The sequence below is a fragment of the Tamandua tetradactyla genome, chromosome 7 (genome assembly GCF_023851605.1).
Source record: "Tamandua tetradactyla isolate mTamTet1 chromosome 7, mTamTet1.pri, whole genome shotgun sequence".
NCBI lineage: Eukaryota > Metazoa > Chordata > Mammalia > Pilosa > Myrmecophagidae > Tamandua > Tamandua tetradactyla.
In genome coordinates this window covers 19,376,302-19,401,496 of record NC_135333.1, presented here as the reverse complement: position 1 = coordinate 19,401,496, position 25,195 = coordinate 19,376,302, and the positions used below count along the sequence as shown (strand labels likewise).

The window sequence follows — 25,195 nt, the reverse complement described above, 5'->3', positions numbered from 1 at the left end:
AAACCTTGGTTATTTTTTTTTTCCCTATCAGCCCTGTCCCCTCTTTGCTGGGGCAAAAACTTCGAGTACTTTTAACGCTTATTCCAGGTTTCCCTGGACTGGGGATCTATTTTCAGTAGTCATAATTTGTGACTTAGTGCCGCAAATGGAGCTTGGTTGAACTAAGCCTTTGCTACCAGTAAAGTTTGTTCCTTTTCCCTTGGGAAACCAGCTTGCCATGCCCGTGGGGAAGGGCACTGGCCTCTAAGGCTTGGGAGACTTACAGTTCTATGTGGGGTCTCAGCTGGTCCAGCTTGTCCAGACTGGTGTCCGTTGTATTTCCAGTCACTGATGTACTGTTCCTGGCTATTTACTAGCTGCTCTGTAGGGCGAACTAGAGGAGAAACTAAATTCCATACCTCACTAAGTCACCATCTTACCCCATCAAAGTTCTCAATCTTAGAATGTAATCCAAAACCATAATAATCAAAACAACATGGTACTAGCACAATGACAGATATACAGACCAATGGAATAGAACTGAGAGCTCAGAAATCAACCTTCACATTTATGACCTACTGATTTTTGACAAGCAGATGAAGGCCACTCACCTGGGAAGGAATAGTCTCTTCAGCAAATGGCGCTGGGGAAAATGGACAACTATATGCAAAATATGAAGGTGGACCCTTACCTCATACCATTTACAAAATCAACTGAAAATGGACCAAAGACCTAAATATATGAGCCAGAACTATAAAACTCCTGGAAGAAAATGAAGGGAAGCATCTTCACCACCCTGTGTTAGGCAATGGTTCTTAGACTTTACATTCAAAGCACAAGCAACAAAAGAAAAAAACAGATAAATGAGACCTCATCAATGTGAACACTTTTGTGTCTTAAAGAACTTTACCATGAAAGTAAAAAGATAACCTACTCAATGAGAGAAAATATTTGGAAACCATGTATGTGATAAGGGTTTAATATTCAGAATATATAAAGAAATCTTTCAACTCATGAATAAAAAGACAAACAACCCAATTAAAAAATGGCCAAAGACTTAAATAGACATTTCTCCAAAGAAGATATACAAATAGCCAAAAAACACATGACGGTCAGAGGTGTTGCCTGCCATGCCGGACACCTGGGTTCTATTTCCGGTGCCTGCCCATGGGAAAAAAAAAAAAAAAGGGCACATGAGAAGGTGCTCAACATCATTAGCCATTAGGGAAATAGAAATCACATCCTTAATGAGAAACTATTTCATATCCACTAAAATATCTACTATTTAAAAAATGTAAAATTACAAGTATTGGACAGGATGTGCAGATATAGGAATTTCATTTGGTGTGGAAGACAATGTGGCAGTTCCTCAGAAAGTTAAGTACAGAATTACCATATAATCCAACAATCACAGTTCTAGGTATAGACTCAAAAGAATTCAAAGCAGGGATTTGAATAGATATTTTCACACTGATTTTATAGTGGCATTATTCACAATTGTCAAAAGATGGAAGCAATCCAAATGCCTATCAATTGATGAATGGGCAAACTGTAGTGTATATACACAAATAAATATTATTCAACTATAAAAAGGAATAATGTCCTGACAGATGCAACAACATGGATGGACCTTGTAGCCATCATGTTGAGTGAAATAAGACAAACACAAAAGGACAAATATTGTATGATCTCACTGAAATGAAATAATTAGAGTAAGTAAACTTAAAGAATTAGAATCTAGAACACAGGTTACCAAGTGATGGGGAGGAAGTAAGAACAGGGAGTTGAGGATTAAAATGTACAGAATGCCGGAAAAGTTTGGTAATGTAGTGGTGAATGTAGCACAACATTGTGAACAAAATTAACAGCACTGAATACTATACGTAGGGTTATATACTTGTGGTTAATGGGGGCAATTTTAGGTTATAAATAAGGTACTAGAATGAAATTTTAAAAATCCATGGAACTACACAACAGGTAAACATGGACTATATTTAATATAATTATAAAAATGTGCTTTCATTAATTGTAGCAAATGTATAACACATATAAGGGTGTCAATAATAAGGAGCTACATGGGAATTCTGTATTTTATTCATGATTGTTCTATAAAACCTCAACTTCCCTAACAAACATAAAAAAAAAAGTAAGGAAAAATCTTAAAAGATACCATTATTAAGTAAAAAAGTACAGAGAATGCCTAGGAATTAATTTAAGTGAACAGCAGAGGAAACTTGAATAACATTTTAGTGAAAGGCATTTGAAAAGACTTTAAACATATGAGGAAGTATATTTACAGATAAAGACTGTGGGGCTGTAGGAAAGATCTTTTTATGTTTTTGCAATAAAGGCTACCTAAGCAAATTTTACTGAAATTTGGGACCTGGGCTAAAAGTAAAGGCATTTATGACTTATTTAGATAGTGAGAAAATTCCAAAGACACTGACCTCCTGAAACTGTGTGTTTACAGTTCAAGGTGGGGGAAAAGACCCTGGGCCTTGAAGATGTCCTGGGCTGTAGACTGGAGACTCTGGGCTTATTTTCCCAGAGGAGTGCTCCATTTACATTTCAAAAGGTTGGAATAAGGACCCAGGGTCCTTCTCTATATGTTTTTAAGGAGACTATTTCAAAAGGAGAGTAGCAGCAGTTAAGTACCTGCCTCTCTCTTCTATATGAACACCTAGATTCACTCTGTAAGGATTCCTCCTACAGTACAAACTCTGTATGTGTAGGGTGTTTTTCATCTGCATCTCCTCGTGTCACTCCTAGGTAAGACCTGGGGCACAGGAGAGCCACTCAGTTACTATTAACTGTACATAAAAAATAATCTTCTATGTAAATCTTGTGTTGTGTATGTTCAGGATATTATCATTAATGGATATTAAAGACTTAAAGATTCAATACTGTAAAAATGCCAATTCTTCTGTAATCAAGCACCTTCAATGAAAATATCTAACAGTTTTTAAGAAAAAGAAAATGGAGAAACAGATCCATTCTTATATGAAAATATGTTATATGACAGAAGTAACATTGTGCAACACTGGGGAAAGGAGGTCTTCTTTAGTAAGTGAATAACTGATTAGTCAAATGGCAACAAATGAAATTGGATCCTTATCTCACATGATACACAAAAATTTCTGATGGATTATTAAAGACTTAAATATGAAAGACCAAGTAAAAAACCTCAAGATAAAGGTATAGGAGAATGCTTTACCTTGAATTTCTTATACAAGTCAGCAAATGCACTAACCATAAAAATAAAGACTAATAAATGTTTCCACATTAAAACTAAGAATTTCTGTTTATCAAAGATCCCATTAAGAAAATAAAAATCCAAGCCACTGAGATGTAATATCTGCAAACTGCATACTTGACAAAAGATTAGTATGGCCTCAGAGTTCAAAAACTCTTAAAAACCAATAAGAAAAATACAAAAAGCCTAACAGCAAAATGCACAAAGGATATTAAGAGGCAATTCATAAAAGAAGAAATATAATAGGTGAATAGATTATAAAGGTACTCAATCTCATTAATACTTAGAGAAGTACAAATTAGATGATAATAAAATAACATTTTATACCTAAAATACAATTTTAGACTAGAATGGCCAAAAATAATGCTTGGTATTATGAAGTATTCTTGGATACAGACACTCCTATGTACTACTGTTGGAAGGGTAAGTTGATATAATCATGGAATACAATTTGGCATTATTGTATAAAATGGAAATTTTACATTGCCTATGGCCCAATTATTCTATTCCTAAGTATGACTATGTATGTGTTTGTGTGTATCAGGATAGATATACAAGAATGTTCATAATAGCATCTTTATATAAGCCATAAACTACAAAAACCTTAAATGTCTATAAACAAAACAGTGAATAAATTAATTGTGGGATATTCACATAATGGTAAATTATACATCTATTAACATGAATGATCTACAGCTACATGGATGAATCTCAGAAATACAATATTGAGTGATAAAAGCAAATTGTTTAAGACTACATATACCATATTTATACAAAGCTCAAAACAAACAAAACTAAGTAATAGATTATTTTGTGATATATGTAATAATTTTTTTTATAAGTAAGGGAATAATTAACGTAAAATTCAGGATGGCAGTGGTATACTACTTGCGGGAAAACGAGGAAAAAGGGATAGGAAATGAGTACATGGGGTGTACGACAAAATAGGTAATGTTCTGTTTCTTAAGGTAGATGGTAGGTTCAGAGGTGTTCATTCTGTTATTGTGCTTCAAAACAGATATAATTGTGCAATAGGACTGACTGTAAAAGTTCAGAAATGGATAACACAACACTACCTGACTGTAGCACAACAATGTAAGCATACTGAATAAAGCTGAATGTGAGAATGACAGAGGGAGGAGGGCTGCAGGCACGTATGAAACCAGAAGGAAAAGTAGACAATAAAGACTGAGATGGTATAATCTAGAATGCCTAGAGTATACAATGATAGTGGCTAAGTGCACAAATTAAAAAATATTTTTGGGGCAGGCCACAGTGTCTCAGCAGGGAGAGTTCTCACCTGCCATGCCAGAGACCAAGGTTCAATTCCCAGTGCCTGACCATGCCAAAAAAAAAAAAAGTTTTTGCATAAGTAAGAACAAGGAAATGTCAATATTGCAGGGTGCTAAAAATAGCTGGTCATCCATATTTTAAAACTTCAACTTCTGGGTGAGACTAAAGCAAAAAATGTTTATTTGGTACAAAATTTATGTTTTGACTAGTGCCTTTCCTAACATAACTTATATGTACAGGTTAATTGAACACCATAGGGACATGGAACCTTGAATAGGATATGAAATTTTGTAAGTTTGTCCAGAGTGAGGCCCTGATAAATACCAGAGCGATTAAACAGTGAATAAAGAAGTATTTGCAAAGTCCCCTTAGGGGAAAGGCAAGAAAGGGGGAAAATTCAACTTCTTCATTTGGAGAATTCCTGATACCCTCACAAACAGTGTGGTCATCCAAATCAATAGGTCAAGCCCTCAATCTTGGGGTTTGCTCATACAAAACTTATCCCCACAAAGGACAGGTTAAGCCTACTTAAAATTAGGCCTAAGAGCCACCCCCAGAGAATCTCTTTTGTTGCTCAGATGTGGCCTATCTCTCTCTCAAAGCCCACACAGCAGACAAACTCACTGCCCTCCCCATCTTTACGTGGGACATGACTCCCAGGGGTATAAACCTCCCTGGCAACATGGGACAAAAGTCCTAGGATGAGGTGGGACTCAGCATCAAGGGACTGGGGAAATCTTCTCGACTGAAAGGGGGAAGAGAGAAATGAGACAAAATAAAGTGTCAGTGGTGGAGAGATTTCAAACAGAGTCGAGAGCTTATCCTGGAGGTTATTTTTACCCATTACACAGTTATTTCCTTTTTAGTTTATGGTGTATTAGAGAAGCTAGAGGGAAGTACCTGAAACCATAGAGCTGTGTTGCTGTAGCCATGTTTCTTGAAGATGATTGTATAATGATACAGCTTTCACAATGTGACTGTGTGATTGTGAAAACCTTGTGTCTGATGTTTCTTTTATCTACGATATGGGCAGATGAGTAAAAAATATGGATAAAAATAAATAATAGGGAGAACAAATGTTAAAATAAATTGAGTAGATGGAAATACTAGTAATCAATGAAATGGAGTGGTAAGGGACATAGAAAAAAAATAGGGGGAACAAAGGTTAAAATATATTGGGTAGATGGAAATACTAGTGGTCAATGAGAAGGAGGGGTAAGGGGTATGGTAGGTATGAGTTTTTTCTTATTTCTTTTTTCTGGAGTGATGCAAATGTTCTAAGAAATGATCATGGTGATGAATATACAACTATGTGATGATATTGTGAGCCACTGATTGTACAATATGTTCAGAATGTTTATATGTTAAGAATGTTCATGTTTGGGTGCTGTTCTGGCTTATCAAGAAAAAAAAACCTGTATAATGTTACATGTATTCTTTCATATCCATTAAATGAAAATAATTTTAAAGAATATCTACCACCAATAGGATAATTAAGCAAAACAGCTTTCTAGTTGATATAATCTGCAACTTTTCAGCACTACCCCCTTCTCAAAATATACTAAAAGGGTTTTTAATATTAATATTAGAAAAATATCTGTACTCTAAATGTTGACATCAGGTTCTCATTCTTAATATAGTAACTAAGTTTTGTAGAAACTCTAGCATTAAATACAAATAGTAACCAATAATATTACTATATACTATAAAAGCAAATAGAACATCTATTATATATATATATATACCATGAACTTAAATGAATCTATATAAAACATTGTTTGAAACTGCATTAAGAATAAGTTAAAATATACTATTTAATTCAATTTAATCTTTACAGCTTTCTCTATTCATACTTTTGATTAGCATTATCAGCAAAAGTTTACTTGTTTTATTCTTAATTCTCTCCATTTCTTTACTGGAGCAAGATATATAAATTTTCCCTTGAAGGGCTTTATTGCATATTATCAATGAATTCTATATTATACCACTGAATATAATTTATATCCCTGATTTCTTATTTGTAAGTTAGTTGGTATTAATCTGACTTTTTTTTGCTTGTTTATGTAAGCCATAGAATACATAGCATGTGGTCTGAGTAAAGTATTTTTCTCTAATGTTGAATATGATTTACACTATTGGGTGGTGTCACATAGTCTTAGCTATTAATAAACTTTGTTGATGATTATAATACCACTTAAGAGCTACACAAAGTTCTTATGAAAGTGACTTTAGTTTAACCATACTGCTTTGAAAGATAAATTACCATTAAAAAAGAAAACATTAAATCAGTAAAGAAATTTTCAACTATAATCTTTTTTTTTTTTTTGGCAAAGCCAAGCTCTGGGAATTGAACCCGGGTCTCCAGCATGGCAGGTGAGAATTCTGCCTCTAAGCCACCATCGCACCACCCTCAACTATAATCTTTTAAGAATGTTCATGTCAGTATAAGTTACAAACACAATATGCCTGTATTCTTTTTAAACTTTTCCATAGGTGCTCAACAGGTTGTACTGTGCCCCTTATTTCTTCATAATATTTCTTTTTCAATATCACTGATAAATAAAATGTACTATATATTATTGTAATTCATTATGAATGTGTTAAGTATTATAATTACACAAGAAAAATTCAGAAAAGGCTTTAACATCTAATTATATATATTTTTTACCTTATTTAGATCTTCCCTTTCTTGTTGTAACGTTTTGATTTGTTTTTCATAAGCCTTGATTTGTCTAAAAGCATCATCTAGTTCTCGCTTCACAGAATTAGCTTCTTCAAGTTGCTGTTCCAAATGACTTGATTCTAAAATCAAAAAACAATGCTTCTTTTACTATTTGTATAAAATCAAATCCTTGAAGCCAAAGCAAGGTTCAAAACAACTCTAAAAAGAGAAGTATTTTAAATTTGGTTTTAGGCTCACTGACACCACATGTCATTATGACCCACAACAAATGAAATGCCTGTTAATTCACTGTGAAGACGGGGATTGGCTTATGTCTATGTGAAGATGCTTTATGAGCAAAAACACCTTAAAGAGCCAACTAAAAGGTTAAAACAAAAAACATAATCAACCAGTTTTTTTCTACTATTGGTCAGCATCCTTGTGTTGCTATTAATCAAATTATAAGGTTTTGCTTCTAATATTGGGTTCGTTTCTGTGACCAGTTTTATTATTATTATTATACCTATATAAAGATAAGGTTTGAAAGTGATAAAAGGGCACGAAGATTTATCTAGGCTGGTGATTTTCAAATTGTGTTCTGTAAAACATGGTCAACATAAATTGGAACATGGAATTGGTGGGGAGAGGCAATCACTGTGGTTACAGATAACCTAACCCAGATTCAAGCACACCACCTCTACGTTTGTCTCATATATTTCATTTAAGACTTTATTTGAAAAATAAACTCTGATTTCTAAAAATAAATATTTGCAAACTTTGAACTAGACCAGTCCTTCCAGTTTTCTGAGGCCCAGGGATTTGAAAAATTTACCCAAGGTCCTACTGCTAAATGAATACCAGAGCTGAGACAAGAGCCAGGAATTCTTGCAATGACTTCTCCAACTTAGAAAATAATGTTATTAAGTAATGTTTAAGTCTTCTAGTTCAGAGAAGCTATTATGCAACAAAACAAAATTATTAACTTTAACATATGTTTAAATACAATTTAATAATTTGATATTAAATATTCCTGGTATAAAAAATAAGTTCACAAGTTAAAGAATTAAGGACAGTAAGAAAATAAATTAACATTCATTGTTAATTTTGTTCTAGGTATTGTCTATGTTTTACAACCTTGATACTTGAAGTGTCTTCCACAGACAGATAAGCAGTATCAACAACCTCTGGCTGCTTGTTAGAAATGTAGGCCCATCTCAGTCTTATTGAATCAAAATCTGTACTTTAACAAAATCCCCAGGTGATTCCTTTGCACATTAAAGTCTTGAAACAATGCACAAATTATTGCAGAATGCTGAATTTGTTGCTTCTAATAAATGTAGTGTTTATATTATGTATGTAGGTCCTACTGAGAAAAGCATTTTATCTTTGTAGACCAGTCTTGTGGTCTGAAACTTATTTATATGGATTAGTGTATTTGGTAATAAATAACTCTACATCCTTTTTTAGCTATTTTTAAAATCTAGATTCATTTCTATTGGATAGCACACTTTAAACAAGTGTTGAAGACAACTGCAAAGCTAAGCTATAGATAACTGGTTTTCATTTTGTCTTAGTAGTATCATTTAATGAAGGTTTTATTTGAAAAATGTTAACAGAGGATGTTTAATCTAAGGATGATAGGGTACTTAGTAATATTAAGAAGAATATTTTGTCATTTTCTTACATTTCAGTACTTTTCTGTTTATATTCATTTTTTCAATTGCTTTTAAATAGTATTTCTTACTTAAAGCTTCTAACATTGCTAGGATTCTTCCACAAACTTCTAAAGTAGGTATCAAATCAGTTTATTTCTGGTAATTAGGAGTCAAACTTAGTCTGTGAGACAACTAGCTTCAGTTATATCCTGATTCAGATTGGTCAAATTTCATGGCTAAGGTATATCAATCTGGAGTAGTAATGTGGTATATTTACTAATCCTTTCTAAGCATGCTCATTTCCTTTCTACTGCTTTGTAGGGATCTTCTCTATCACATTAACTTTCTTTTTTATAAATTAAAAAAAATCAGTACATCAGAAATTTCTGCATCTTAAAGTTTTACAGAAAATTGTATTACATGGGATAGCTTCCACAACTTTTAAAAATGTTTTATTTTATTTCAATACAGTTTCGAATTTTAATTTCACCCCAGCCATTTCAGTTTAGCTACTGTGCAAAGGAGTTGAGAAATATATGCCAAATTCCCATGTGCTTAAAATTCTCCAAATATTCATTTACGCAACAACATGTGAAGGATGAGAAGCAAAAAAGGAAATATACTGGATTCAGAAGTGTTGGAGAAGAAAACTCATCCAATTATTTAAAAATCCTCCAATATGGAGAGAAGAACAATGCCAGGAATTTGACATAAGCAGAACTTTGCATTTTCAAAAGACCTGAACTCAAAAGAAAGAAAACTCCAGAATGCACTGAAATCTGGCCTGCCACTGTAAAATGGCTAAAGGAGAGGAGTCTTTACTTTCATTCTAACTAATACTAAATTCAACTAAAACTCTTAAAGGAGTTTTAAGCCTATTAAAAATCTCATGCAATATTGATTAGCTATAACATGTAGATGAAGTTGTTAAACAGTTTCAGTCACAAATAGGAAATGGGTTAACTCAAATCAGTAAACAGTTCACTGCTGCAATTATAATTCTGAAGTTCGAATTGTTAGTAATGAGGACTTAATGAACATATGACATGAACTGAGTAATTTTCTTCATGTTGTGAAGCATATAAGGAGAAAAAAATACGTCTTTGTCTTGAAGGAGTTAACAGTCAAGATAGGAAGCCCAGAGTAACGTTCTTAGAATCAGAAACAAATCAGAAAACAAATATTAATTGTATGGTAAGGTATACTGGTTTTATAGGAATTGAGAAAAGGGCCAAAGGGGTCATGATTAGAGCAGAACTCAAAGTGAAACCAAGTAATGGAAGGAGGTTAATACAGGAGTCACAAGGAAGTTATTAGAGCAATCAAGCCAAGATCCTGATCCACAAGGAACAGTTTCATAGCTTTTTCAGTATGTTCCAGTTATTAAAACAATTCATAATTGCTCTGAAAAGCTAAGAGATTTTAGTTTTAATTATGATGGAGGAAAACAAGCTCCCCTATCTTTCTCACCCCATCCATCCACTTATTATCTGTTTTATTTACAAAATATAGGATTCTGTTTGTGTGTGTGTGTGTGTGTGCGTGTGTGTGTGTGTGCGTGTGTGTGTGTGTGCGTGTGTGTGTGTACGTGTGTGTGAGTGAGTGAGTGAGAGAGAGAGAGAGAGAGAGAGAGAGAGAGAGAGAGAGACTGATTCTAAGACTGATTTGGGGGAGCACAGGGATGGAAAGACAATACATGGATATACAGACCCCTAACCCTGAGAAAAGGGGTTAAAAAGAACATTATATATTATTTAGAAAACTTTTATTCAGAAAAAGTGAAATAAAACGTCTTTCTCATATTAAAAGAGGATATGAAATTTTAATTTTGTCTGCAGATAGCTAACAAATGTGGGTGTCTGTTATATGGCACCAGGCATTGAACCTGGAACTATGAATACAGTAGTAGAAAAAAAAAAACTCTGCTCCTACGCTGTTGGAGCTCAGAGTCTGGGGAGAAAAGCAGATATTAAAAAGAAATTATTGCAGTTTTAAGTATTAGAAAACACTAATAAAGGAAAAGAGAAGATATAAATTTGCTAAGAGGGGGTATTTTTTTGTTTGCTTATATGTTTTTACGCAAAGACCTAAGAAGTAGCTAGAGGAACATTAGATCCAAAAGCTGTTTCAGACATATTTGTTTCTTCAGAGCCAAGTAAAAGTCAGAGTTCTCATGAAGCAGATCCTTAGTGGAATCTCTGTTTTACCCCCAGTTCTTATCATATAAATATGTCAAAATATTTAAATTGCTTAGATCTACTGATAAATGAAAAACAACACAGACTTTACCCTCAACATTATCACTATCCCTCTAGTATGCAGCACACAGTAGCAGTTCCATAAATATGTGTTTATGTATTAATTAAGAATGAATGAACGAATGATATCAGAGACACAATGGAGTCAAGGACATTATTGAGACGCACACAATTAGAGAAGAGAGCTTGGTAAGGTAAGAATAATTAAAAAAAAAAAAAAAAGGGAGGGGATTTACCCTTTCTCCCATATTATTTTCATCACTCCTATTCCACCCCAGGGAAAAGCTGAAACATAATGAGTAGAGCGCAGTCCTACAGCACTGAAATTTAGGGAAAAGGTGAAAGTATGGAAATCACAATCAATGGGAGTTTTACGGTGATCAATTTCTCTAGTTAGGCTGATTCATCCCAGAGGTCATTTATTTGTATATAAGGGATAAATATGTATTGAGAATTGCCTGTACTGATAAAATATAGCAACTATTCATGTTGTTCACAGTAAACGCATATGCTTCCCATCTTTTTGAACTTATTAAAATGATTTTTAATTCTGTAAGTTCCACAGAAAAGTATAAAGAAAAAAGTAATCTATATTTTGTTCTTGTATAAATGTTAATATAAAACATTTTTCCAGTTATGTGTTTAGATATTCATTCATTCAAGAAATAGTTTTGGACATGTATTATGTGTAGGAACTGTCACTGGGTACTAGAGACAATCTGGGTAAGCAAGTTATGATTTATATTAAGGAACTAACTTAGAGGCTAGTAACTAGACAATCATAATCATTTCATAAAGCACTTTGGGAGTTAGCACAGAGTTTAACGACAGCTTAAAAGGAAGGCACGAGAAAAAAAAAAAAAGGAAAGGCACCTTAGGGAGCGATCAGGGAAGGCTTCCAAGACTGATATATACATATATCTTGTTCTTTCCCCTCTCCTCCACTCCCTCCCTTATTTCCTTTGTCTAATGAATACTGATTTCGGACCTCTACGTGCTAAGTACTATTAAAGGCACTAGGGCAATAGCAATGAACAGAACAGTTTAATTTCCGGTTTTCAAGATGGTTATGTTCTAGTGGTGAGGTAACAGAAGTGAGACATTGGGGCGGGCCGCGGTGGCTCAGCGGGCAAAGTGCTTGCCTGCCATGCCGGAGGACCTCGGTTCGATTCCCGGCCCCAGCCCATGTAAAAAAAACAAACAAACAAACAAAATACAATAAAACAAGAAAATGTTTAAAAAAGATGTTTCCCTTCCTTCCATCCTTCCTTCCTTCTCTCTGTCTTTCCTTCCCTTCCTCCCTCTCTCTTTAAAAAAAAAAAAAAAAAAAAAAAAGAAGTGAGACATTGTACCAAAAAAAAAGAGAAGACAAAACATAGTTTTATACACACACACACACACACACACACACACATTAGGTGAAACTTAAAAAATAGTTCAGTATGGCTGGAATTTGTAGTAGGTAAGGCAGTAGTAACGAGGTAAAGGTGGAGAGGTAAATACATGTAAGGTAATGAAGGGCCTTTAATCAAAATTGAGAAATTCTTATTTTATCTTCGAGGCAATGGGTGGCGATCCTTTGAAGGGATTTAAGTATAAGTATATTGAAGTGGTAACATGATCAGATTTTTGTAAAAGCTTAATCTGGAGACTTCTGATTCTTGGAAGAAGGAATATATAAACTTTTCTCTATTTCTCCCATTAAGTACTTCTAAAAATCCTGAACAGCATATAAAAAACATGAACATAAGAAGACTGAAAGATAAAGAGAAGACTGTCAGGCTTGGGACACTGAGACTTGTGGAAAAACACACAAGTGAGTTTCTTGGATTTTTGTGGCTCATACACCCCAGACTTAGAGATGAAGGAAACAAGTATAGAGAAAATAAATCCCCCAAAAAATCCTGCTCAAGACAGAAAAATGTTAGAAAATAACTATTCTGCTCACATTAAACATCACAGGGAAAAAAGACGGCCCTACTCCCAACCCATGTCAGAAAAAGACAAGAAGAGACCAGATATCTAAACAAGCATGCTAGCATGGTGTCATGGATGGCCAAATAAGGAGCTGAGATGCTTATCCCCACTGGGCAGTAACAAAACCCTACCCCCATGTGATGTCAGTGGAGACCACATGGGGATCTGGCTTTCCATCCTACACTCAGCTTCTCTTCCCCACAGGGGTAATGTCAAAGATGAATAAGAACTCTCACCATTGCCCACCAGTAATGAGGCCATCCCTTTGCAGTATCAGTGGAAACCATGTGGGGAGCTGAAGCTCTCACCTCTCTTCAGTGGTAATGAGGAATATACACCCTCAGGGGTCAAAAGAGGTCAAAAGTAGGAACTGGACTTCTCTATGTGGTAGTAACAAGGCAGAACTCTTTCACATACTGGAGCAGTATTAGAAAAAGCAAGCTAAAATGAAAGATCCAGAATCTCATAACAATACAAATGTCCAGGTTTCAATAGAAAATCACTGGTTATACCAAAACCAGAAAAATCTCAAAATGAATGAGAAAAGATGATCAATACATGTCAATGCCAATGACAGAGATGTTAAATGTTAAAATTTTAAATTTAGCTGTGTATTAGTTAGGGTTCTCTAGAGAAACAGAATCAACAGGGAACACTTGCAAATATAAAATTTATGAAAGTGTCTCACGTGACCGTAGGAACGCAGAGTCCAAAATCCACAGGGCAGGCTGCGAAGCCAATGACTCCAATGGATGGCCTGGATGAACTCCACAGGAGAGGCTCACCAGCCAAAGCAGGAATGGAACCTGTCTCCTCTGAGTCCTCCTTAAAAGGCTTCCCATGATTGCATTTAGCATCACTAATTGCAGAAGACACTCCCCTTTGGCTGATTACAAATGGAATCAGCTGTGGATGTAGCTGATGTGATCATGACCTAATCCTATGAAATGTACTCACTGCAACAGACAGGCCAGCACTTGTCCAATCAGATGAACAGGTACCACAACTTGGCCAAGTTGACACCTGTCCCTAACCATGACAGTCCACCCCTTGTCAACTTGGCACCTATATATATATATATACTTAGACCATACTTAATTTCCAAATGAAAACAAATAAGCACACATTTTTTCTTTTACCTGACAATACTCAACTGTCCTGCATAGAACTGGAAACACATTAAGTCTCTCCAGAATAGGGTGCAAATCCTTGGGCAACATTCATTCTTAAACTTGATATCTTACAACTTAAATAGTATAACACGAACAAAACAGCTTTACAGTCCTCATTTCTGTAACTGATCACGTGGTCGAAGTTCATATTTATCACTACCTTCTTCCACTACCCATTCCATGTTCCCTTTCCCTTCAGCAAGCACTTCAGCTGGCTGTGGTTCTTTGCCTGGTGGGGTGACCCAAACCTTCATTCCTGAAGTCTCAGAACCATTAGTGGTCCTGCCTGGATTGTGTTGTTGCAGTTTTCCATTGATTTTAATCACAGGGCATGGTAGTACTAATAGACGCCCCAGGGGATCTCCTATATTCCAAGAAAACTCTTCTTTACCTCCATTATGTAGTTGCAGTCCTACTTCCTTCTGATAGTCAGGGTCAATTACCCCAGACAATAATGTAATCCCCTTCTTGGTGTGTTGATCCAGAGGCATAAGTAGCCCAAAGTGACCAGGTGGTAATCTTAACTTCCAGTTCAGTGGTATCACTGTTGTTTCTCCTGGAGAAAGCACACCCCGTTTTGGAACTAAAACCTGTAGACCAGCAGAACTCAGGGTAGCAGGGACAGGAAGCAAAAATTTTCCTAGTGGATCACTAGGAGTAATAGTGAGTGGCACCACACCCATTTCCTCCCCTTGGATTCTGGACCCATGGATCCTGGCTATGGGAGAAACAGCACCATACAGCGGACGCTGATTCAGAGCATACACAGCTTCCTGGAGAACATTACCCCAGCCTTTCAAGTTTTTGCCACCTAGTTGGCACCGTAATTGAGTTTTCAAAAGGCCATTCCACCGTTCTATCAATCCAGCTGCTTCTGGATGATGGGGAACATGGTAAGACCAGAGAATTTCATGAGCATGTGCCCATTCCCACACTTCATTTGCTGTAAAGTGTGTTCCTTGATCCGAAGCAATGCTATGTGGAATACCATGACGATGGATAAGGCATTCTGTAAGCCCATGGATGGTAGTTTTGGCAGAAGCATTGCGTGCAGGGAAAGCAAACCCATATCCAGAGTATGTGTCTATTCCAGTTAGAACAAATCACTGCCCCTTCCATGAAGGGAGTGGTTCAATGTAATCAACCTGCCACCATGTAGCTGGCTGGTCACCTCGGGGAATGGTGCCATATCAGGGGCTGAGTGTGGGTCTCTGCTGCTGGCAGATTGGGCACTCAGCAGTGGCTGTAGCCAGGTCAGCCTTGGTGAGTGGAAGTCCATGTTGCTGAGCCCATGCATAACCTCCATCCCTACCACCATGACCCTTTGTTCATGAGCCCATTGGGCAATAACAGGAGTTGCTGGGGAAAGAGGCTGACTGGTATCCATAGAACGGGTCATCTTATCCACTTGATTATTAAAATCTTCCTCTGCTGAAGTCACCCTCTGGTGTGCATTCACATGGGACACAAATATCTTCATGTTTTTTGCCCATTCAGAAAGGTCTATCCACATACTTCTTCCCCAGACCTCTTTGTCACCAATTTTCCAATTATGGTCTTTCCAAGTCCCTGACCATCCAGCCAAACCATTAGCAACAGCCCATGAGTCAGTATATAAACGCACCTCTGGCCAGTTTTCCTTCCAAGCAAAATGAACAACCAGGTGCACTGCTCGAAGTTCTGCCCACTGGGAGGATTTCCCCTCACCGCTGTCCTTCAAGGACACCCCAGAAAGGGGTTGTAATGCTACAGCTGTCCACTTTCGGGTGGTACCTGCATATCGTGCTGAACCATCTGTAAATCAGGCCCGAGTTTTCTCTTCCTCAGTCAATTCACTGTATGGAACTCCCCAAGAGGCCATAGCTCTGGCCTGGGAAAGAGAAGGTAATGTGGCAGCAGGAGTGGAAACCATGGGCATTTGTGCCACTTCTTCATGTAACTTACTTGTGCCTTCAGGACCTGCTCTGGCTCTATCTTGTATATACCATTTCCACTTTACAATAGAGTGCTGCTGTGCACGCCCAACTTTATGGCTTGGTGGGTCAGACAACACCCAACTCATGATAGGCAACTCAGGTCTCATGGTAACTTGGTGGCCCATGGTTAAGCGTTCAGTCTCTACTAAGGCCCAGTAGCAGGCCAAAAGCTGTTTCTCAAAAGGAGAGTAGTTATCTGCAGCAGATGGTAAGGCTTTGCTCCAAAATCCTAAGGGTCTGTGTTGTGATTCTTCTATAGAGGCCTGCCAAAGGCTCCAGACAGCATCTCTATTTGCCACTGACACTTCGAGCACCATTGGATCTGCTGGATCATACGGTCCAAGTGGCAGAGCAGCTTGCACAGCAGCCTGGACCTGTCGCAGAGCCTCCTCTTGTTCAGGTCCCCACTCAAAATTAGCAGCTTTTCTGGTCACTCGATAAATGGGCCGGAGTAGCACACCCAAATGAGGAATACGTTGTCGCCAAAATCCAAAAAGACCAACTAGGTGTTGTGCCTATTTTTTGGTTGTGGGAGGGGCCAAATGCAGCAATTTATCCTTCACCTTAGAAGGGATATCTCGACATGCCCCACACCACTGGACACCTAGAAATTTTACTGAGGTGGAACGCCCCTGTATTTTTGTTGGATTTATCTCCCATTCTCTGACACGCAAATGCCTTACCAGTAAATCTAGAGTAATTGCTACTTCTTGCTCACTAGGTCCAATCAACATGATATCATCAATATAACGGACCAGTGTGATGTCTTGTGGGAGGGAGAAACGATCAAGGTCTCTGCGAACAAGATTATGACATAGGGCTGGAGAGTTGATATACCCCTGAGGTAGGACAGTGAAAGTATATTGCTGACCTTGCCAGCTGAAAGCAAACTGTTTCTGGTGGTCCTTACTAATAGCTATTGAGAAAAAAGCATCTGCCAGATCAATAGCTGCATACCAGGTACCAGGGGATGTACTGATTTGCTCAAGCAATGATACTACATCTGGAACAGCAGCTGCAATTGGAGTTACCACCTGGTTGAGTTTACAATAATCCACTGTCATTCTCCAAGACCCATCTGTTTTCCGCACAGGCCAAATAGGAGATTTGAACGGGGATGTGGTGGGAATCACCACCCCTGCATCTTTCAAGTCCTTAAGAGTGGCAGTAATCTCTGCAATCCCTCCAGGAATACGGTATTGCTTTTGATTTACTATTTTGCTTGGTAGGGGCAGTTCTAGTGGCTTCCACTTGGCCTTTCCCACCATAATAGCCCTCACTGCACGAGTTAGAGAACCAACGTGGGGATTCTGCCAGTTGCTCAGTATGTCTATGCCAATTATACATTCCGGAACTGGGGAAATAACTACAGGATGGGTCCGGGGGCCCACTGGACCCACTGTGAGACGGACCTGAGCTAAAACTCCATTGATCACCTGGCCTCCATAAGCCCCCACTCTGACTGCTGGTCCAGAGTGACGTTTTGGGTCCCCTGGAATTAATGTCACTTCTGAACCAGTGTCTAATAATCCCCGAAATATCTGAGCATTTCCTTTTCCCCAATGCACAGTTACCCTGGTAAAAGGCCATCGGTCTCCTTGGGGAAGACTTAGAGGAAGGTTAACAGTATAAATTTGTGGCAGTGTAACAGGTTTCTCCCCCATAGGGACCTGGCCTCCCCTTCACTCAAGGGGCTCAGGGTCTGTAAACTGTTTCAAGTCTGGAAATTGATTAAGGGGCCCTGACTCTGTGTTTTTGTAATTCAGGTTAGACTTCTGTTCCCTTGACCTAGAACTCTTTTGTTTATACAGCTCCAACAAGAATTCAGTAGACTGTCCTTCTATTGTATTAGTTCTAGGTACCCCATGATTTACTAGCCAATGCCACAAATCTCTGCGTGTCATATAATTTTGATGCCTCCTTTGAGTTTGTTGTCTATTATGATACCCGCGTCTACGCTGTCTTTGGTGATTAAGTGCTGCCACCTGGCTTCTGCCAACTCGGGATCCTGTCATCCCCATTGTATTTAAGGACTCCAGCTCAGTGATAGCAGTTCCTACAGTAATATCTGACCTACAGAGAAGTGCAACCACAGAGCTCTTGAGGGATGATGGTGCTAGTCTCACAAACTTATTTCTCACTGTTCTGGTAAAAGGTGCATCCTCTGGACATTCCTGGGGTGTAAGAGCAGGCTTTGCATGATAAATCCACTCTAACATCCCAATCTCTCTAAGCCTCTGGATCCCCTCATCTACATTATACCAGGGCAGTTCTGACATTTCAACCTCAGGTGATGTTGGCCACCTTTTGATCCATGTTTCAACCAACTACCCAAACAAGCTGTTAACACCTCTTCTAACTGCTCGAGCTATAACACTGAATGCAGAATCTCTGCTTAGTGGGCCCATATCAATAAATTCAGCCTGATCCAGCCTTATATTCCTCCCACCATTATCCCACACTCTTAAAATCCATTGCCACACATATTCCCATGATTTCTGTCTATACAAATTGGAAAACTCACACGGTTCTTTTGGAGTATAACGTACCTCCTCATGTGTGATACTTTGTACCTCACCTTTAGGGGCCTGTTGGGACTTTAGTCTAGTTATAGGTCTATAAGAAATGAGGGGTGGTGGGGGTGGGTCATGAAAAGAATTAGAAATATCTTCCAAGCCATTTGCTTCAGGGCTTTCATTTTCAGTTTCATCTGGTGAAACAGGATTAATAATTCTAGGGCTAATCCCTTCAGGAGGAGGTTGGGTGGCCAATTCCTCAAGGCAGGCTGGAGGTGGGGCGGCTATGTCCTCAGGGCAGACTATTACAGGGTTATCTAAAGAAGGTTCAGCATGGTCTAGGGTTTCAACCTTACCCCCAACATCATTATCAATCCATATGTCACCATCCCATTTTTCAGGGTCCCACTCCTTTCCATCAATGCCCTCACTTTAACGGCAGACACCATGCAAGACTGAGATTTCAGTTTATGCTGTAAAGTTGCTACTCTAACAATAAGATTCTGAGTCTGATTTTCAGAGATCTCAAGTCTACGGCTACAGGAAATAAGATTTTCCTTCAGGATACTCATAGACACCTCTACATCTTTCAGATGGCGCTTAAGCTTCTCTTTTGAAGCCTTAAGCCCATCCCTTTCACCCTTTAATGTAGACAGTGTATCTAACAACAACCAACCAACATCTCTATAACTCTTATTTCTACAAAACTCTGTAAAGGTGTCAAAAACATTATCCCCCAGAGTCTGGCTTCGTACAAGCGAAGCATTAGGAGATCGAATGATGATATTTTGACTATCTCCTTTGCCTACTCAGTCCATGGATTGGGAGTGCCAATCTGATTACGGGAATCAGAGTCCTTAGTGTCTCTGAGTCCAGTCAGAGTAGAAAACCATTCATAAAAACCCATTTTTAAGATTCTATTCCTTAAGAACCACTCCCGGTACCAAGATGTATTAGTTAGGGTTCTCTAGAGAAACAGAATCAACAGGGAACACTTGCAAATATAAAATTTATGAAAGTATCTCACGTGACCGTAGGAACGCAGAGTCCAAAATCCACAGGGCAGGCTGCGAAGCCGATGGATGGCCTGGATGAACTCCACAGGAGAGGCTCACCAGCCAAAGCAGGAATGGAACCTGTCTCCTCTGAGTCCTCCTTAAAAGGCTTCCCATGATTGCATTTAGCATCACTAATTGCAGAAGACACTCCCCTTTGGCTGATTACAAATGGAATCTGCTGTGGATGTAGCTGACGTGATCATGACCTAACCCTATGAAATGTCCTCATTGCAACAGACAGGCCAGCGCTTGTCCAATCAGATGAACAGGTACCACAACTTGGCCAAGTTGACACCTGTCCCTAACCATGACAGCCGTCACGAAGAACAAGATTTAATGAGCAATTACAAACATGCCTGAAGCAAATGAAGAAATGGAAGGCCTCAAGCAAAGATAGAGAAAGTCTATTTTTGGATAAAATAATAAATAGGAAAAAATAAATATACAGGAAAAAAATACATAAAGTGGAATGAAATGGAAATTTTAGAAATGAGCAGTACAATAACTAAAATCAAAAGCTCAGTGTAAGGCCTTACCAGCAGAAAGAAGGGAACAGAGGAAAGAAATCAGTGAACTATAAGATGTAATGGTAGAAATTAACCAGTGTCAACCACAGAGAGGAAACAGAATGAAAAAAAAAATGAATAGAGACTCAGGGACTTGAGGGATAACAAAAGATGTAATATTCATATTATTAGAATCCCACGAGGAGAAAGTAGGCAGGGCTGTTAAAGCACTTTCAGAAATAATGAGTAAAAACTTGCCATATTTAACAAGAGAAATCAATGTACAGAAGTCAAGAAGTTGAACAAATCTAAAACAGGATATGTCCATAGAAATCCATGCTGAAACACATCATAATTAAACATCTGGAAACTGAACACAAAGAAAAAATCTTGAAAGTATCCAGAGGAAAACAAAACCTTACCTATAGGGGAAAAATACTCAGAACGTCACTGAATTTCTCAGGAAGAATAATGCAGACCAGAAGGAAGTAGCACAATATTTTTCAGGTATGTTCTGAAACAAAAGATTTGCTAACATAATCCTATGCTCAGCAAAAATATACTTTAAGAATGAAAAGAAAATCAAGACATTCTCAGCCTAAGAAAAACCAAGAGAGTAAGGTGTTAGCAGTTCTATCCTAAAAAAATGGCAATAATAGTTCTCTGAACAAAAAGGATACGATAAAAGAAGGACCCCTTGAATATCAAGAAGAAAGAAGGATCACAGTAAGCAAAAAAAAAAAAAAAAAAGGATAAATACAACAGGCTTTTCTTGTATCTCGAGTTTTCTAAATTATTTCCATGGTAGAAGGAAATATCATAACCTTGTTTGATATGGTTCTATAATTTGTGCAGAGGAAATATCACTTGAACTAGTAAAATGATTACATCTAGAGCAACCACTAAAAAATTTATACAAAGAGATACAATCAAAATACTATACAAAACAACAAAATCAATAGGCCGAGCCTTCAATCTTGGGGTTTGCCCCTATGAAGCATTCCCACAAAGGACAGGTTAAGCCTACTTAAAATTACGCCTAAGAGTCACCCCCAGAGAACTTCTTATGTTGCTCAGATGTGGTCTCTCTCTCTTAAGTCAACACAGCAAGTGAACTCACTGCCCTCCCCTTCTACGTGGGACATGATTCCCAAGGGTGTACATCTCCCTGGCAAGCTGGGACAGAAATCCTGAGATGAGCCAGGACCTAGCATCAACGGACTGACAAAATCTTCTTGACCAAAAGGGGGAAGATAGAAATGAGACAAAATAAAGTGTCAGTGGCTGAGATTTCAAACAGAGTCAAGAGGTTATCTTGAAGATTAATTCTTATGCACTACATAGATACCCTTTTTTAGTTTATGGTGTATTGGAGTGGTTAGAGGGAAGTACTTGAAACTGTTGAGCTGTGTTCCAGTAGCCTTAATTCTTGAAGACGATTGTATAATGATAAAGCTTTAACAGTGTGACTATGTGATTGTGAAAACCTTGTATAGGATGCTTCTTTTATCTAGGGTATGGACAGATGAGTTAAAAATATGGATTAAAAATAAACAAATAATGGGGGGAAAAGTTAAAATAAATTGGGTAGATGGAAATACTGGTGGTCAATGAGAGGGAGGGATAAAGGGTATGGTATGTATGAGTTTATTCTTTTTTTTTTCCTGGAGAAATGCAAATGTTCAAAAAATTGATCATGATGATGAATGTACAACTATGATATTGTGAGTCACTGATTGTACACCATGTATGGAATGTTTGTGTGTTAAGATTTATCAATAAAAATGTATTTGAAAAAAAAGTATAGGCCCACTTTCAAAAGGAACTGAATACAGAGTTTAATGGTCTTGTCTAATACTCCAAGAACTCTAACATTCCAAAAATTAAAGATTATTAATTATCTGCATGAATGATTAAAAATAAAGGTAGTGCTAAAAGACACTTTCTCCTTGATAATAGCCAGTACTTTTAGTTAGCTGAAAGTACTGGCTATTGAATTTGTAAATACTTTTATCCTCTCAGTTAATCACTAAAGTATGCATCCTAACTTTGATGTGAACAGGGACAGGGGAAAAAAGCATGAAGATAAGCTAAATTTAGAAGCTGTCCTCTTAATTTTCATTCACGATGAAGAATCAACTTAAAGGTTTCTTTTGAAAGAATGCTCGAAAATTTCATCTTTAAAGCATCTGGCAAATTCCACATCCATTTGAATATAATATTTCCTAGATGAAAATTTTCAGCTTGTTCAAATGTTCAAAGGTTTAAGTAAATTACTTACATCTTTAAAAGAAGATTGGTTGAGGGGACATGGGAGAAGAGAGAAGGTAATTAAAATATAAATGCCAAGTGACCAAATACTCATTTTAATATAATTATCTTCTCCATCTATATTGAAAACAAAAGGTCTTTATATGTAAAAAAGAAATACACTCCAGTCTATTTTTTTTTAAGTCCAAACAAAAAGGAAATTTGAAAATAAAAATAGTTCAGATGAAAACAAAAAAGGCTCTATCAAAATAAGACAAGAAAATAAACTTATCCTAGTAATAGCCTGATTACTAATAGGCTACATTGGTCAGTTCCATTTCTCGATTTCTCCTATTATTAAAATTAATCAATCAATCCAAACAAAACAAACCACTGCGGGCTGAAACACTCTGCCTTTCACAAAGAAGGATGTAAAATTGAGTAAAAACTCTAACAAATAAGTTATCGGTGGCTGAGAGAGTTCAAATAGAGTTGAGAGGCTAATCTGGAGGCTACTCTTAGGCAAGCTTTGCTACATACTGCTATTTACCACAGTTTGCCAAAACCATTTCTATCAACCCTTAAGAACACCTAGGGCTCTATCCGAGATTCAACATAAGTTTCATGCACTATGATTACTTTCCAGAAAACTACAACCTTCAGATGGGTTCCTAGCCCAGATGAATCCTGAAACCCAGAGGGGCCAGCCTCTCCACCAAAACAGCAACTAGTTCCATCCCCTATCCCATATTGTCGACATCCCTTACATGAAAAAGTTAGAATAGGTACAGCCCAAATACCTCTAAAGATTGGGAGAGAGATTAAAAGAGTTAGAATAGGTACAGCCCAAATACCACTAAAGATCAGGAGAAAGATTAAAAGAGAGGGTAGAGTTAAAACAGAGAAGATAGGATTTAACAAACGAGTATGACTACTGAATCATTATATTGATATTTCTTCTAGTCTCCAGTGTTTTGGTGCAGCTAGAAGGAAAAACCTAAATTTGTAGCTAAACTGACTAAGAAAAAAAGAGGTTGGTCTCAAATTTAACTAGCATCAGAAATGAAAAGGGCATTCTACCAACCTCAAAGAAATAAAAATGATTACAAAGGAATACATGAATATTTGTATGTCAGTAAAGTAGATAAATTAGAAACTGGACAAATTCCCAATAAAATAGAAACTACTGAGACTCCTTCAAAAAGAAACAATCTGAGTAGAACTATAACAAAAGACTGATTACTACTTAAAATAAAACTGCCCACCAAGAAAACTGCAAGCCCAGAGGGCTTCACAGGTGAATTATTTTAAGTGAGAAATTAGATTTAAGGGATGATTTTGATCACTGAATCATAATATAGATATTCCTTTTTGTTTTCTGGTCTATTGGTAATCCAGCTGCCTTGATCTCTGATAATGGCTGTATAGTCCTTATCTTCTGCCCATGTGATTGTAAAAACATTTTAACCAACCTTAATTTGTACCCAGTTATTCAGTTTTTCAACTTTAGAATCCTGTCATCGCTAACAATGCCCCTAATGTTCATTAATGAAGGGTCTTGGGTCAGCCCAGAACTAATCCACCACAAATCTACTGAGACTGGATCTAACTGTGCCTGACATGTGCAGTAGCTTAGACTTTAGCCTACATGTCACACATACCTCATTCTGCCATTTTCTTTTACACCTTCTGCAACTAAGCATGCAATCAATCTGTGCACGCTCAATAATCAGATCACCTCAAATTACATCATCTGGGGCCACTGTGCTCATTGTCCTAAACATTGCCCATCTTTTCTCTAATAAAACTACCTGAATTACTGCAGTTCAGGGAGACAGATTTCGGGCTGCTAGGTCATCTGCTCCCCTACAATGTGCCTAGTAATAAACTCTTTCTTTCTCTGAAACCCTGGTGTCTCAGGAACTGGCTATTGAGCAAGTTGGGCATAGGAATCCAAGGCGTTGGTCCAGTAACATTATAACAACTTAAAATTTATACCAATCTGTCTCAAACTCTTTCAAACACAGAAGAGGAGAGAACACTTCCTAACTTACACAATGAGGCTTGGGTTACCCTGATACCAAAATCAAACAAAGATATCACAAGAAAAGAAAACTGCAGACCCATATCTCTTGTGAATAGGAACATGAAAATTCTGAACAAATGCTAGCAAACTGAATTCTGCAACATATAAAAATAATTATCCACCATGACCAAATGGGATTTATACCAGAAAAGCAAGGCTGGTTTAACATCAGAAAATCAATGTAATCAACAGGAGAAAACGGTCCCTTCACAATAAATGGGGCTGGGAAAACTGGATACTCATATGCAAAAGAATGAAGGTTGACCCCTACCTCACACTTTATTAAAAAAATCAATTCAAAATAGATCAAAGACTTAAGTATCTGAACCAAACTACAAAATTCCCAGGAGAAAACATAGGGAAGTATCTTCAAGATTTGTGTTCAGAATTGTGTTAGACTCTACACCAAGGCACAAGCAACAAAAGAAAACAGGTAAATGGGACTTCATCTAATTTAAAACTTTTGTGAATCAAAGGGCTTCACCATGTAGGTTAAAAGAAAACTTACAGACAGGGAGAAACTATTTAGACACCACATATACAATAAGAAGTAA

General features: G+C 37.3%; 1 protein-coding gene across 9 annotated transcripts in view; it reads right to left on the bottom strand.

The window, feature by feature from the left end:
* The window catches only part of CDC42BPA (CDC42 binding protein kinase alpha), a 463,135-nt gene that overhangs the window by 146,711 nt on the left and 291,229 nt on the right, over window positions 1–25,195 (bottom strand). For all 9 annotated transcript variants that reach the window (XM_077168549.1, XM_077168550.1, XM_077168551.1 and 6 more), the window contains one exon: window positions 7,194–7,327. In XM_077168549.1, coding sequence (XP_077024664.1) covers window positions 7,194–7,327 — 134 coding nt within the window. The remainder of the gene's footprint in view (window positions 1–7,193; window positions 7,328–25,195) is intronic.